At 48.2% G+C, this 13,397-nt stretch overlaps 2 protein-coding genes across 2 annotated transcripts; one reads left to right on the top strand and one right to left on the bottom strand.

Moving 5' to 3' along the window:
* Positions 1 to 36: 36 nt before the first annotated feature.
* NUTM1 (NUT midline carcinoma family member 1) lies at positions 37 to 11,564 on the bottom strand. Its single transcript, XM_037056001.1, has 8 exons — positions 11,525 to 11,564; positions 9,637 to 9,732; positions 7,318 to 8,026; positions 5,019 to 5,147; positions 3,482 to 3,621; positions 2,728 to 3,011; positions 2,373 to 2,489; positions 37 to 2,005 (listed from the first exon to the last, which is right to left on the bottom strand). Exons 1-8 carry the CDS (start codon positions 11,562 to 11,564, stop codon positions 62 to 64), a joined length of 3,459 nt encoding a protein of 1,152 aa, XP_036911896.1. The 3' UTR covers positions 37 to 61.
* On the top strand, positions 11,487 to 12,291 carry NOP10 (NOP10 ribonucleoprotein). The gene is made up of 2 exons (XM_037056152.1): positions 11,487 to 11,616; positions 11,914 to 12,291. The coding sequence occupies exons 1-2, from the start codon at positions 11,563 to 11,565 to the stop codon at positions 12,052 to 12,054; spliced, it is 195 nt and encodes a 64-aa protein (XP_036912047.1). The 5' UTR covers positions 11,487 to 11,562; the 3' UTR covers positions 12,055 to 12,291.
* The last annotated feature ends 1,106 nt before the right edge of the window (positions 12,292 to 13,397 follow it).

The following is a 13,397-nucleotide window of genomic DNA, read 5'->3' as shown; positions in this document are numbered from 1 at the left end:
TCTATTCGAGGGGCTCTGGCTGCAAGAACTGGCAGGAGGGATAGGAAGGTCCTTCTGCTCCCTACTGGCTACGACGGCGTTTCTTCCTTCTGCCAGTGCCCAAACTATCACGCCTTCTTTTTCGAGGCTGTGAGGATCGAGTGGGGGGTTTCTCTCCAGAGACCGCAAGTTCAGCTCCCAGGTAGGGCCTCTTTTCTGCAGGAATTGGACCTGTTACTAGAGCTCGTTTCCTAGTCTTGGCAATAGGATGTGGAGATTGGCCGAGGCCTCTTGCCTCAGGAGAGAGGGGGCTGGATGCTCTCTGGACCCCCTGGCCCATGGAGGACAGGCCTGAGGCAGGGTGAGGACTGAGAGAATTCTGCCTTGGCGACAGGCTCAGTTTAGAGGCCAAGAGGTAGGCAACGCGAGAGAGTTCCTTATCCTCCTTCTTTCTTTTGGCCCTACCTGCTGAACTGCGTGTTTCACTAACAGGGGAGGCTTTCATAAGTGAGGCATCCCTGGCTCCCCAACGACGAGAAGTTCTCCCAAGGCTCCGGGGAGATGTTGATTTGGGGGTCCCGTGTGCATAAGACTCTCGATTCCCTAGTAAGGGAGCAAGGTCTTTAGAATTCAACAAACCAGTGTCCTCCCTGCCCTCTCGTTGGTGGTCGTAAGAAGTAAAATTTAGTGGGCAGGTGTCTTCACTGACCCTTAACTGGAGGCCATAGCCATCTCTAGTATCGAGTATGTTGCTGTGATCTATGGTTTCCAACAGAGAAATGGAACCGCCTCTGTTCCCTGCCTCCTGGCTGGCCTCGGGGAAAGAAGAGGCATCCTGAATCCCCAGGATAAAGACATTGCCTTGACAAGCAGGTGGGAGGGTTTCTTTGGAAACCAGTGTGGAGGCATCAATACTGCTTTCCAGCATCGGGGGGCAACCGTCAACCCACAGATCGCTGGAATCCTGTAGAGCCTCAGGATTCTGTTCTTTAGGCCTCAAGGCCAAGCTGTAGTTTCGCTTTTCTAGGGCAGCTGTAGCATCTGTGCCTCCACAGGGAACTGCACTGCTCCCCACATCCCCATGTGCTGTGGTTCCTCCAGGACCCAGAGAAATGTTGCTTGTGAAACCCAGTGCCTGGCAGCCTCCCTGATGCTCAGGGACGTGTTCCCCGTCGTGGAAGTTCTCCAACACTTCCTCGATTTGTAAGGGCAACTCTAAGCCTATGGCATCCATCTCACTGCTGAGCCAAAGTCCTGGACTGAAAGAGGCCCCATCCTCATACTTGTCCTCAGCCGTTCTAGGGGAAAAGTTCTGCTCGTAACTCTGAACTATGGGAGGGCCTCTGTCATCTCCCCACATGACTCCTGAAGAGCCTTTCTGGGGCAATGCTAACAGCTCCTTGCCTTGAGCCAGCACTCCAAGACTCCCTCCTATCTGTTGTTCTGTCTGCAACCCCAGGACCTGCTTTTCCAACCCCTGTCCTTGCAGAGGAGCCAGCTCTGCAAGTCCAATATCCAAACTGGGGACTAACTCGAGCTGGGAGCCTTCCTGCCAGCAAAGGGACAGAGCCTCACAAGTCCCGTCAGCCACCAGGGAGTACCCAGGGGACCCGGCACCTCCTAGGTAGTCCTCCTGATGTTGGGCTCTCTGATTTGTAATCTTCCCAGGCTCTCTTCTTTCTGTATCTAAGGGCACTCTAGTTCCCTGTGGAGCTGCAAGTTCTATGTGCAAGTCCCAGCTGCTGGGGGATGGCAGGCTGTTCCCATCCCTGCACATCCTGGGGCCATCTAGGGCCTGTTCCTGCCCACCATGCACTGTTCTTGCCTGCTTTCCTGGAGAAGCAGCCTTCCCAAGGCAAACAGTGCCCCCAACCACCCGAAGCCCAGGTGAGGGCCGAAGCCGCCCACCCGCATCTTCATCCTCATCAGAAACAGAAGGACTTGAGTCCAGATGAGCTCCACTGCAATTCGGAGGTGCCTCTGCACCCTCCTCCTCCTCCAAGGCCAGGAGTCGCTTCTGGACCAGCTGGAAGGAGAATGGACAAATAGCATGCTACACATGGTTGTGGGGAGGGGTGGCTGAGTGGATGGGCAGGGCAGAAAATGCAAGCAAGCAAGTGGCTTAAGTGACAGTATTAAAGACAGATACCAAAGCTCTTAACTGCCTTCTTGGACCTTACTACCATGCTTTGAGCCCTTACACTTCCCTTTTCCTGCATGTCCATAGTCCCTTACCTACTGTTCAGTTCTCAAAGCACAATCTTGAAGCTCTTCATCTCCAGAAGTCATACCACCCAAGACAGTGTAGGATTAGCTAAAATCATACGAGCTTCTTTTTTTATATATATATTCTCGAGCTTCTTATTCTGATATTCCCTACCCCTCAGGTTTACCTGGGCAAGACTGAGTTCTTCTTCTTGCTCCAGTTCCTCCATTAAGGCCAAGGGGTCCCTCTGTTGTTCTGGGGACAGGAGATCTGCCAGAAATTGAGGGTGAATGACAGCCTCCACCTGGGCAACAGAAGGAAAAGTGATGAGTCTGACAGGAGGTAACTTGTGAGCCAAGAGGCTCTAGAGAAGCCACAGCCCCTCCTGCAAATTGTTATAAACTGTGACCACTACCAGCTACACACAATCACACATGTACGCACATAACATGCCCACACATTTCTCAGTAACAACAGAACCTAGTTTCTAGGAGTTCCCACCCCAGGATCTGCTAGAAACCAGATATCCAGGCCCAGCCCACCTTGGAGACGAAGACCTCCTGAGAACACAGCTCATTGATGTAGCTCAGGAGCTCTGGGTCTGGATACAGCCCTTCCTCCTGCCGCTGCTCTTCCTCTTCCTGTCTTCCCTCTGACTCCCCAGTGGCCAGGAGACTCCCCACCAGGCCTTCCATGATGTCAGCATACTCTTTCACGGCTTCTGGTGGGATTTCCTTGGGTGCCTGGGGAACTGGAGGCCTCTGGGTTTTGCGCTGCCGCTGGCGGGGCGCCCGTGCCTTGGAGGTCGCCTTCTTGGGGATGTACACTAGGGAAGAGATGAAAAGGAGACGTGGGAAGTGGCACAGAGATGACAGCTTCCGCCTCCCAACTCCATGGGAGAACACTGAAATGGCTCCAGGCTAAACCAGGCCACCCTGGAAAGTACCAGCCATGGGAAAAGGCTGAGGAGCCGGAGGCTCTGAAGAATCTCGGAACCCCTGAAATCCAAGAAGTCCCCCGATCCAGCATCCATTTCTCAAGCAGATGAGTAATTGTGGGCTGCACTTACAGCCTCAGTGAGAAGGTATCAATAGTTGGTTTACTTGGCCAAGATCAATACCTAGTTTGGGACCAAGGGAACCTGAGAACCCAGCATCCTACATTTGCCCTGTTTGGAACTTTCCCTCCCTGGAGGGAAAGTGGCAGAGGCGATGCCTTCCCCAGCCCTGACTGGGTTCTGTACGCCTCCCTTTCGGCTTCTCGTGTGTGGCTTCTGTTAGAGCTGGGGATCCTCACCTGGCTGCTGGCAAACCTCAGGGGCCTGGGGTCCTGGAGGATCAAGTTTCAGAGGGGCTGCAGGGGGCAGACCCTGGGACCCATTCATCAGCTGTGTGTTCTGATTCTGCATTTCCTCCTCGGCCTCGAACTCCATGAACCTGCAGAGCGGGAAGAAGGCCCCGGCAGTGCTGAGGCCAGACCCATCAGCAGCCCAGACACCAGTGGGGAGCTTCTTGCAGATGACTGAATAACAGTTCTGAGGAAATCTCCCAAGGTCCCCACGGAGTCCCTTCACCTGCAGATGTCACTTAGGAAGCGTGTTAAGAAAATGAACAACACAGAGCTTGTAAGTTCTTCCAGGACTGAGCCTGACTTGCTTTTTTTTTTTTTTTTTTTTTGCTGCCTTATCTCACACAGCATCACCAAGGGTATAGAGCAGTAATGAATTCAATCAGGCTTATGCCAAACCTGGCGGGATCTCACAAGCAGGCCCGTTCTCGAGGCCTTGTGTGTCTCAGGTTACAAACCGTCACATGGCTGAAATCCTGAAGCAGGGCCTGGGGCTGCAATTCAAGGCAGTTCCCACCAGGGGACAGTGCTGAGACCCAGGAGTCTGAGGCTATGACTGGGCCTTCAAAGGTTAAATATAGAAGGTTTGAGTCCAGAAGACTTGGGGGAGAAAGTAGAAGCTACGTGTGGAGGAAAGGGTTCATTTTCCTCTGAGTTATTTTGTTAACCAAGGAGATTATCGAGGAGAAGCGGCAGGTAGAAGCTGGGAAACCACTATGGGCATTTAGGATCCTGGCTTCCCCTGACCAGCCTCTTCGAGAACCAGTCCCTCCCTGGAATGACAGGAGTGACCAATTCTTGTGCCTGTATTTCCAGAGGAAGGATGGTCCCAAGGTCTTCATCAACAGACACTTTGCTACCTGGCCAGTGAGACAGTAAAGCCGCTGTCCAGTGGGGCTTACCTGCTCATTGCTAGACCCTTTCATCATGGAATTTTTACACTGAACTGTTGAGCCCCCATCCCAACCTAAGAGTTTTGGGGGGGGGGTTTCCTTTAGGTTTTATGTATTTATTTTTAGAGAGAGGAAGGGAGAAAGAGAGAGAAAGACACATTGATGTGCAAGAGAAACATCCATTGGTTGCCTCTCGCACACCCCCAACTAGGGACCTGGCCCACAACCCAGGCAATGTGCCCTGACTGAGAATTCAACTGGCAATCTTTAGTTCATGGGCCAGCACTCAATCCACTGATCCACAGAAGCCAGGGCTCAACCTAAGAGTTTTAATATCAAAGCCCTTATATAATTCAAACTCTGGAAAAGGGAGAGCTCCCAAGGGAAGACAGGACACAAAAACTCAAGAGTCAAGGTGGTGGAAGGAGCAACAAGGATCCAGGAGACACATTCCAGTCCACACCCCTCCTCCTAGCATCCCTTTTAATAATCAACCATGCACTCAGACTCGAGCCTGTCTTACCTGCCCCTACCCTTCCAGCCACACAGCACCCCCCCCCCCCATCAGGAGAATGAGGGTTTCCCAAACTCACTTTTCTGCCATCTCATAGAAGATCATCCGGTCGAAGTTGCTGGTGCGATCCCACTCCTGCACGGCCCTTGGCAGTCCCTCTTCCAGGGTCATAGTGGGCTTCAGCCGGGCCAGGGAACGGAGCACTGGGCTAAAAGCCCCACTGGGTCAATCACGGTCTACAGTGGGCCCCCCACCATCCACCTGTCCTGACACCATCTTAATGCACACACCCAGCCCCTCATCAAATCTAATGTGGCCCTCAGTCTCCAACATGTCCCACTTTTTTTTTTACAGACCTCACAGAAAATCAAACACGATTCTTCTCCCCATCCTTTGAAATCAATCACCCTTAATTCTCACAGTGCTTTCCTTAACCAAACATTTGGAAGAAAGCACTGATATTATTACATTAATGCGTTTCACTGTAAAGTAGGCTTAACCCTGCCCAAAAGCCTTTTGCATTTTAAAAAAGGTACACTCACTGACATAAATGAATCTCTAACTAAAGTTTGTGTGTGTTTTTATCTTCTTTACTTTGGTTTTTTTTTTTTGCCTCCAGGATACCCCTCTCAGACAGTCAAATATTAATATTCTTTAAATTATTTGTGACTAATGTTTACCTGCTTGAAATGAGTCCCCATGCATTGTTGTGCCTAGGATTACCTGGTGGAGCTTGTTATAAATATGGATGGCAGCGCCACAGGAGTCTAGACCTTGGAGCAGTTTACCAGCTTCCCGGGTGACCTTTGCAGAGGGTCTGAACTGAGCTACGGGGGAGACCCTGTCTACAGGTCCTGAGTGCGGCCAGCAGAAATAGGCCAGGACCAACAGCAGTGCTGGCTCAAGAGTTAGAAATTCAGCCTTCCACCTCCAAGAGAAAACTCAAAACTGACTGAAACAAGCAAGCAGTAGGTAAGATGATCTATATATACTCGGTTATGAGGAGAAGTCTTAATTTACTCACTCTAGAGCCAGAGTGGGAAGGGAGATTCCTTTAAGAGTCAGTCACTGGAGAAACAACATGTACGTTTTTTTAATCTAGTAAAATATGGTGTGTGTTACGCAGTGGTTTACACAAAGTGCGGAGGGCGCAGTGCAGTGGAAAGCGGCAGAAGGTCTGACTGGAAAAAAGAGAAAATTGCCCAGATGGCCAATGATTCTGTTTTATAAACACAAAAGACAGCCCATGACCCTGACACATTGGCTAAGCATCCACTCATACTCCTAAGAAAAAGATTTGGCCTTTTCTGGGTTCTTTTTCTCTTCTAGAGTGCCTTTTTGTAATAATAATAATAACAGCACAAAAAACAGCTACCACTTAGTGAAGCATTCCCTGTGTCTGGCACTCTGCTAAGCACTTCATATATACTAACTCATTTCATCTTCTCAGCAACCCTCTGAGGTAGTAGGTATAATTATCCCCTTTCTAGATGAGAAAAATGAGGGCAAAGATATGAAGTGCTGAGTCCAGGATCACAAATCCAGGGAGTGGTGGAGCCTAGGCCCTCAACTACTGAGCAAGCTCTACCTCCTCCCCATCTCAACTAGAATTCCCATGAATAAAATAGGGGTGGTGAAAGGGGACACTCAGAAGGCCCTTTGCCTGGCCCCATACTCTCCTCCCCCACCACACAGGAATGAATCAGGGCCCAGAAGTTCTAATCCTGGCAGGTTTGGACCGCTCAACTCTGTGTATGAAGGTATTAAAATAGAACCAGAGGACCCTGGCACTTAGTGTTGGAGACCTACATTGCAATCATTTCTCCACACTTTATGACAGGAAACCTCTCTGAGCATCAGACTTCTCATGTATAAATGAGGATTACCATAAAAATGCTTTCGAACCTGGCTGGTGTAGCTCAGTGGATTGAGCACGGGCCTGTGAACCACACGATCTCGGTTCGATTCCCAGTAAGGGCACATGCCTGGGTTGCAGGCCAGTTCCCAGCAGGGGACTCACGAGAAGCAACCATATATTGATATTTCTCTCCTTCCCTTCCCCTCTAAAGATAAATAAATAAAATCTTTTTTAAAAAAATGCTTTCCAGAACTCAAGAATTGTGAGCACCACTTGAAAGAAGACACCTAAAGTCTTGTTATAAACTGGGAAGTGGGTAAAGAATCTTACCATCATCGTCATCATCACCATTACTATCATCTTTTTGTACTCTTAGCCATGCTTTTGTACTCATCGCCCTCATGACCTGCCCTCAAGTATTCCTACCTAGCCTAACCTTTTTTGTCCATCCCAAAGCCCTCCTTAATTAAAAGCTCTAGGATAATTAATCTCAGAATTAATCTCAGGCCTCCCCACTTACATAAGAAAGCAGGAAAGAGCTTCTGCATCGGGACTTTGGGACAAGTGCCTCCGAGCCAAGGCTTTGTAGAGCTGCCAGCGACGGAAGTTCTCATAAACACCGTTAGAGGTATAGGAGAGGTCACCCAGTGCTGGCTTGGATTGGGCTGCTGCCAGGCCTCCTTCTCCGGCTGATCCATGTGGCCCTGGCCAAGCCTTTTCTAGAGACGCAATGGGGACCAGGTGGGCAGCTGGTGCTGGAGCCTGAGCAGGCAGGCCTGGGGGGCCCTCCTGACTCACCACAACAGCCTCGGTGGGCAGAAGGGCCTTCATGTTAGAGGCCGTCACAAATTGAGGGGATGGGCCTTCGGGGCCCCCACAGGGAGCACCTGAGGCAATCCAATTGTGGGCAGTTTGAGCAAGGATAAAGTTCTGAATTTGAGAGGACTCAGCTGCCCCCCCTTCTTTCTTGACTTTGACAATAACCTTGCTGGCTTCAGCCCCACTGTGGCCAGGGCCCCCATCTCCTGTCACCAACAACGGATTAGGGAAAGCAGAGATCATCAGAGCGTTGCCTGGAGATAAAGCTGAAGGCACGGGGGGCTGTGGAGGCAGCTCCCAGGGTGGTTGGTCTGGTGGGCCAGGAGCAGATGGGGGAATGGGAAGTGCAGTGAAAGGAGACAGGGCAGTGCCAGGTTTCAAGGTCATATCTGGTCCAGGCAACGGAGTTACTGTTGAGACAAAGAAAAAGACGGAATGGAGTAGGAGAAAAGCAGAGACCAGAAACCAGGTTATCAGAGTTCCACTTTAGTCCTCGAAGAATCAGAGCTCTGATTCTCAACAGGTGAGGAAGGGTATATGGAGGGGGAACTTGCATAGTTTGCAAATGTCTCTCAAGTGGTTTTGATGTCCCTTGGCCCCAAGAGCTCATACTCAGCCCACCTGACATACAGGTATGTCTCTGATTCCAACATATTCCAGACACATTCAAACCACCTGAACGCTGCTTTCAGCTGCTCTGTGGTCCCTGCCACCACTCACAAAAGTACTGTTCCCAGGAGAGGGGGTGTGGATTAAATGTTTGGTTCTCAGAAATTTTGTTATATAATAGCCAGGAATGACTAGAGATAAGGGCCAGGAAATGGGGGAGGGGAGGGGGGCTGTGTGGGTTGGGAGTTTCCCAGAGCCTCACATAGCTGCCACACATGTTACATTTGGTGATGCAGACTATCCATGGTCTTTCTGCTTGGAGCTGCTATCAGAAATGTAAAATCCACCGAGAACAAGGCACTGACAGTGAAGTTGGAAACACACTACTTGCTAAGGAGGAGCTATGTGAGCTCAAAGAGACCAAGAATAAATACATAAATCGTTGCTGAATTAATCAGGACATGTATCTCCTAGGGCTTTTTATGATAATAATAGGCCATCTGCCTAATTTCATGCTACTCTCATCCTTCTTATAAAGAATACTCTGCTGGCAAACTAACAACACTCAGCTTCCGCTCCCTGACCTTGAAGGAGACAGGGAATATGAGCAGACTCATCACCTCTAGCATAAGGCAGGTCACAATTTAAGACACAGTGAAATGGGTCTGAAGGCCCGAGTTCCACAAAAAGTAGAAAAATTGAGAGCTCCTCATTGAATCCCCAGCTCTCATTCTGCCTGGAGTGACCCACCTCCCCTGGCCCTGGGGGAATCAAGGAAAACTGCTCCTTGGACTGAGAGAGAAACCGTATCTGGGGCTGGAAGGAGCCATGAGACTCTGGGCAGAGGCACTTTGAGTACCTGCCAAGCTAGCTCTCAAGAGTACATTTCTTTACAGATTTGGCAACAGATAACCCCATTGAACAGTTTTTCTAGCTAAAGCCTCCACCCCACCCCACTCCACCCCCCAATACATCGAGAGTGGCCCCAGCTCGATTCTCTCACTGCAAAATTCTAAATCAAGCTCCAATGACCTAAAGATACAGGAACTTGGGCCTTCCCCTTGAACCAACTCTGTGTCACAAACACCACACATACTCCACATACTGCCACATACTGCCACACAAACACACGTTGAAGGGGTCCCTCTTCCAGAGCAGCAAATTGCTCATTGCCATCCCTTCCCTACACCTCGGGACTCTCTTCTAAGGTGCTTGGATCTGGCCCCCAGAAGGCCCTCTTCCTTCCCCAACCCCTAATCTTAATGGCACAATTTCCTTCCCCACCCTCCCTAAGTGTGATGCCTTTGGTCTAGTACTCTCACATCCCTCCAGGTCAGTCTAAAGTGCTCATTCCTAGGTAAAGTGTCAATTTTTAATCTCCAAGGACCCTCCCTGACACCTGCAGACTTACCTCCATCTGAAGTCATCCTCTCGGGCTTAGGCACTAACCGTGACTGTCTGGAAGCCTCCAGAATGAGAAAGTCTGGTCCAGGACCCAGGGAGAAACCTGGCGCCACCAGATACACAGGGATCCAAGGAGGGAAGGGTAAAGATTAGATCAAAACAGAACTAGAATCTAGGACTCGAGGCATTCTGCAGTGGGGGAGGGGAGAGGAAATGTGAGGTAGGGGCAGGGAGTTATTCCACCAAGGGGCTCTGGTAAAGTCAGTAACCACGAGTTCCCAACAAACCAGAGTACGGCAACACTATGGTTGTGTACCTCTTTAGGGCCATGTGCAAATAAATACATTCTCAGATTCCCAACATTACAGTTTTACATCTCCATTCCCTAAACAATTCTTCATCAATATATTTAATTTTGTGCCCTTCAATCCCACTCAGTTCTGTAACTGACTCCCTAGTAACAGCAGGTTGTGGCAGACTCTTGATTTAAGTCAATGTTGACTCTATTTTCTGAACCAAACTCAGAGCACATAGTATGTGAACTTAAGTATCAAGGGAATGGAATATCTGAAATTAGGATATTTTCAAGGTCTGGAAAGATCCAGAGTGTTCGTTTGCTGTATGTATATCATTTCCTTGGAAAGTTGTTCTGGAGTTCCCAAACAGTCCATTGCCATCAGCTCTGCAGTCCCCGGAAGGCTCAGCCTTAGACCTTGGCTGAGGTCCCACACTAGCAAAAAGGTCCCACACTGGCAAAAACTGGCATTTAGCCTAAAATATCAAGACCAAAAAGTCCTTTTTTATCTGTTAAATTATTTTTTTTGTTTAAAAGTTTTGTTCAATAATTTTTGTTCAACTTTTTCATTGGTACTACATTAGCATTGTTCCAAAGTAAAAGTGTACAAAATGGTGTACTGCAGTTTCCCTCCCACTCCTTTCCCCTGGAACCGGAGTTCTTTGTCCCAAGGGAACCAATATTATGTTTCTCGTGAATCGTTGCAGCGCTATTTCAGGCACTACAAGTAAATATGCCTGTACCATGATATTTATAGTCTTTTTTAAAAACAGTTTTCAGGTTCTTCTGGTTATAAAATTTAACATGTTGCAATATTTTTGCGATTATAAATAATACTGAACAATCATCTTTGTAGGGTAACCTGAGTTTCAATTTTCATTTCTTTAAACTACAGTCCTATAAGGAGAATCTCTCCGTTCTTTAAAATATTCGAAATACCCCTAGGAGACAGATCTTAGTATGCTATTATTAGGTACTCACCACTATAAGAAAGCACGCTGAATTTGTGATAGAGACCTGAGTTTGAATCTCGTTTCGCCCACTAAAACGTACTTCACCGGTTCCATAACATAACTGCACACTCTCTTTGGTGTACAGAATATTGGATACCCGTCATGCACTCTTTACCGCCAATACTTTGAAATAGGGCGAGGGAATCGGGTGTCAAAGAGGGGAGGAAAGAAAACTTTCTTTTTCCCCTAAGGTAAAGGGGCTCTGAATCCTGGACCCCTTTGTTTTTCCACGCACTAGAAAACCACCGCCCTGGTAATGGGTGTGCACGATTGGGATAAAGACAGGATTCTATTCACTAATGTTCAACCCATATCCATCCCTATCCCCCTGTAAAGTCTAGCAATGTCTGGCACACAATGGGCACATTCCATGTGCCTTAAAATGCCTGCAACGCTGCAATTGGCTCCAAGGCCTGCAAGGTTGCAACTTGGTTGCAACTAGGCCAAGTCCTTGCACTAGTGCGCCGCCTTCTGCCTAGCTGGAGAAAGGACTACAATGAACTACTTTTCCCAGCATGCCTTGAGAGAGACTGCCGGCTATAGCGGAAGGAAGTTGACAAGCACGTGAGGCCGTCCGTTAGACTGACCTGCAGACGGAATTGGAACCTCCAGCTTCAGCGTGATCATGTTTCTCCATTATTACCTCAATGAACAGGGAGACCGGATCTATACCCTGAAGGTGAGAAGAGGGAACAGGGTGTAAATGGGCATGGCGAGAAATGTCGGTGGGAGGAGAGGTTCAAACCAGCCACAAAGTTGCCCAGCTGAGTAGGGGAAACCAGAAAGCCCAGAAGCCAGGCGTGGCAGAAGCTGGAGTGTAGGTTTGTTCTGACCTTCGCGCCTCCTGTCTTCCTCTTTACCCTTTGTCACGCGTTCCCCTCCCTGTCCCAACCTCCATCCCCCTTGTGACGCCAGTGATTGAGTTTTCTCACCACTCCTGTACTGAGTCTATGTCCCCTCTTTCTTCCTCGAGCAGAAATTTGACCCTACGGGACAACAGACCTGCTCGGCCCATCCTGCTCGGTTCTCCCCAGACGACAAATACTCCAGACACCGAATCACCATCAAGAAACGTTTCAAGATGCTGTTGACCCAGCAACCGCGCCCTGTACTCTGAGGGGCCCTTAAATTTCATGCCTTTCCTGCCGCCTGCGACCCTTCTGAGACTTTCCGAAACCAAGCTCTTCAATTTGTGAGCCTTGAAGCCTTCTAGCCACCCTTGCTTTTTGGAATACGGTGTCATTACCTTTGCGTGTGCGACGCAATCGTGGTAGTATCCCCTTTGAGGGAACAAGTTTGATTCTGCTTTTTATATTTCACTCACTGTCAGGTTATTAAAATGATTTGAAAGAGCTCTCATTTCACATGTTGTGGGAAGAAAAGAGTGGCTTAAGAAAAGACGAGGGAGATGCAAGGGAAGAGTAACCCAGGGGTGAAACAAGGGGTAGTAAATAAGCTTGGAAGAAAATCTTAAGTAGCTATTTTATCACTACTGAAGATAGCATTTTATCACTAACAGTACAGCACTACTGTTAGTGATAGGAGGGTGTTGGGGTAGGGAATGAAAGGTCGAGAAAGACTTTTGTGTAATTGTCAGCATTCACTGAAAAATACTCCTGTGATAATACAAGTAATTTCTTGACACTTCATTTTGACTCAAAATGAAAGAGTTGTTTGACAAATAATAGCCATATTGTAGAGCAAAGGCAGTGATTTGGAAGTCAGGAGACCAGGATTCTCCCCTCTTCGTATAACTGTAAGAAACTCAACCTATTTAGTCCCACTTTCATCATTTCCAAGTTTTCTTTCAACTCTAAAACTGATTAGGTTCAGTGATGGACCTTAATATATTATCTACAGTGTTGTCCAACTGTTGTGAAGAGGAATGCCTTTGTGTATATTTACTGCTTCTCTGGTAGTATTCCCAGGCTTTTAGTTCTCTCCATCAAGGCTTTGCCCTCTTAGACATACACCTAAATTAACTCGCTGGCAGCTGGCTGCTATGTGGAACACTTTGTGGATCTTAATGTAAAAGATGACATATGAGAGATTGAAGCAGGGATTTTGTTGTTTTTCAAGCTACTGTTGGGGGTTAACAACAACAACCTGGGAGATTTCAGAGGACTGGAGTGGATGTCATGGGGCAGCCATAAATTTTTCATTCAATTCCATTAGAGGGGAAAATGAGGCAAAGTATTGCCTCAAAAAATGCTAGCTTGCTTTTCTTTCTACAGTACCTCTGCTTGTCAGGTTAATCCATTCATTTCCCAATCTTCTTATTTGTGGCTTTTGACATTGGATTTGAATGTTTGCTTAATGCCACTGATTTATATTTTTCTATTGCATCAAAATTCTAGACTCCAGAAGCAGATGTAACTTAAGTCAAAGCAAATTCAATTTATTAAGACTGGCCCTACAAAGGGTAGATATGTTCCTCTTGGAATCTGATGTCTGACCATC

This window comes from Sturnira hondurensis, unplaced genomic scaffold, assembly GCF_014824575.4.
Source record: "Sturnira hondurensis isolate 20B ecotype Veracruz unplaced genomic scaffold, ASM1482457v3 Scaffold0008782, whole genome shotgun sequence".
Taxonomy (NCBI): Eukaryota; Metazoa; Chordata; class Mammalia; order Chiroptera; family Phyllostomidae; genus Sturnira; species Sturnira hondurensis.
This window is presented reverse-complemented; position numbering and strand designations above follow the sequence as displayed.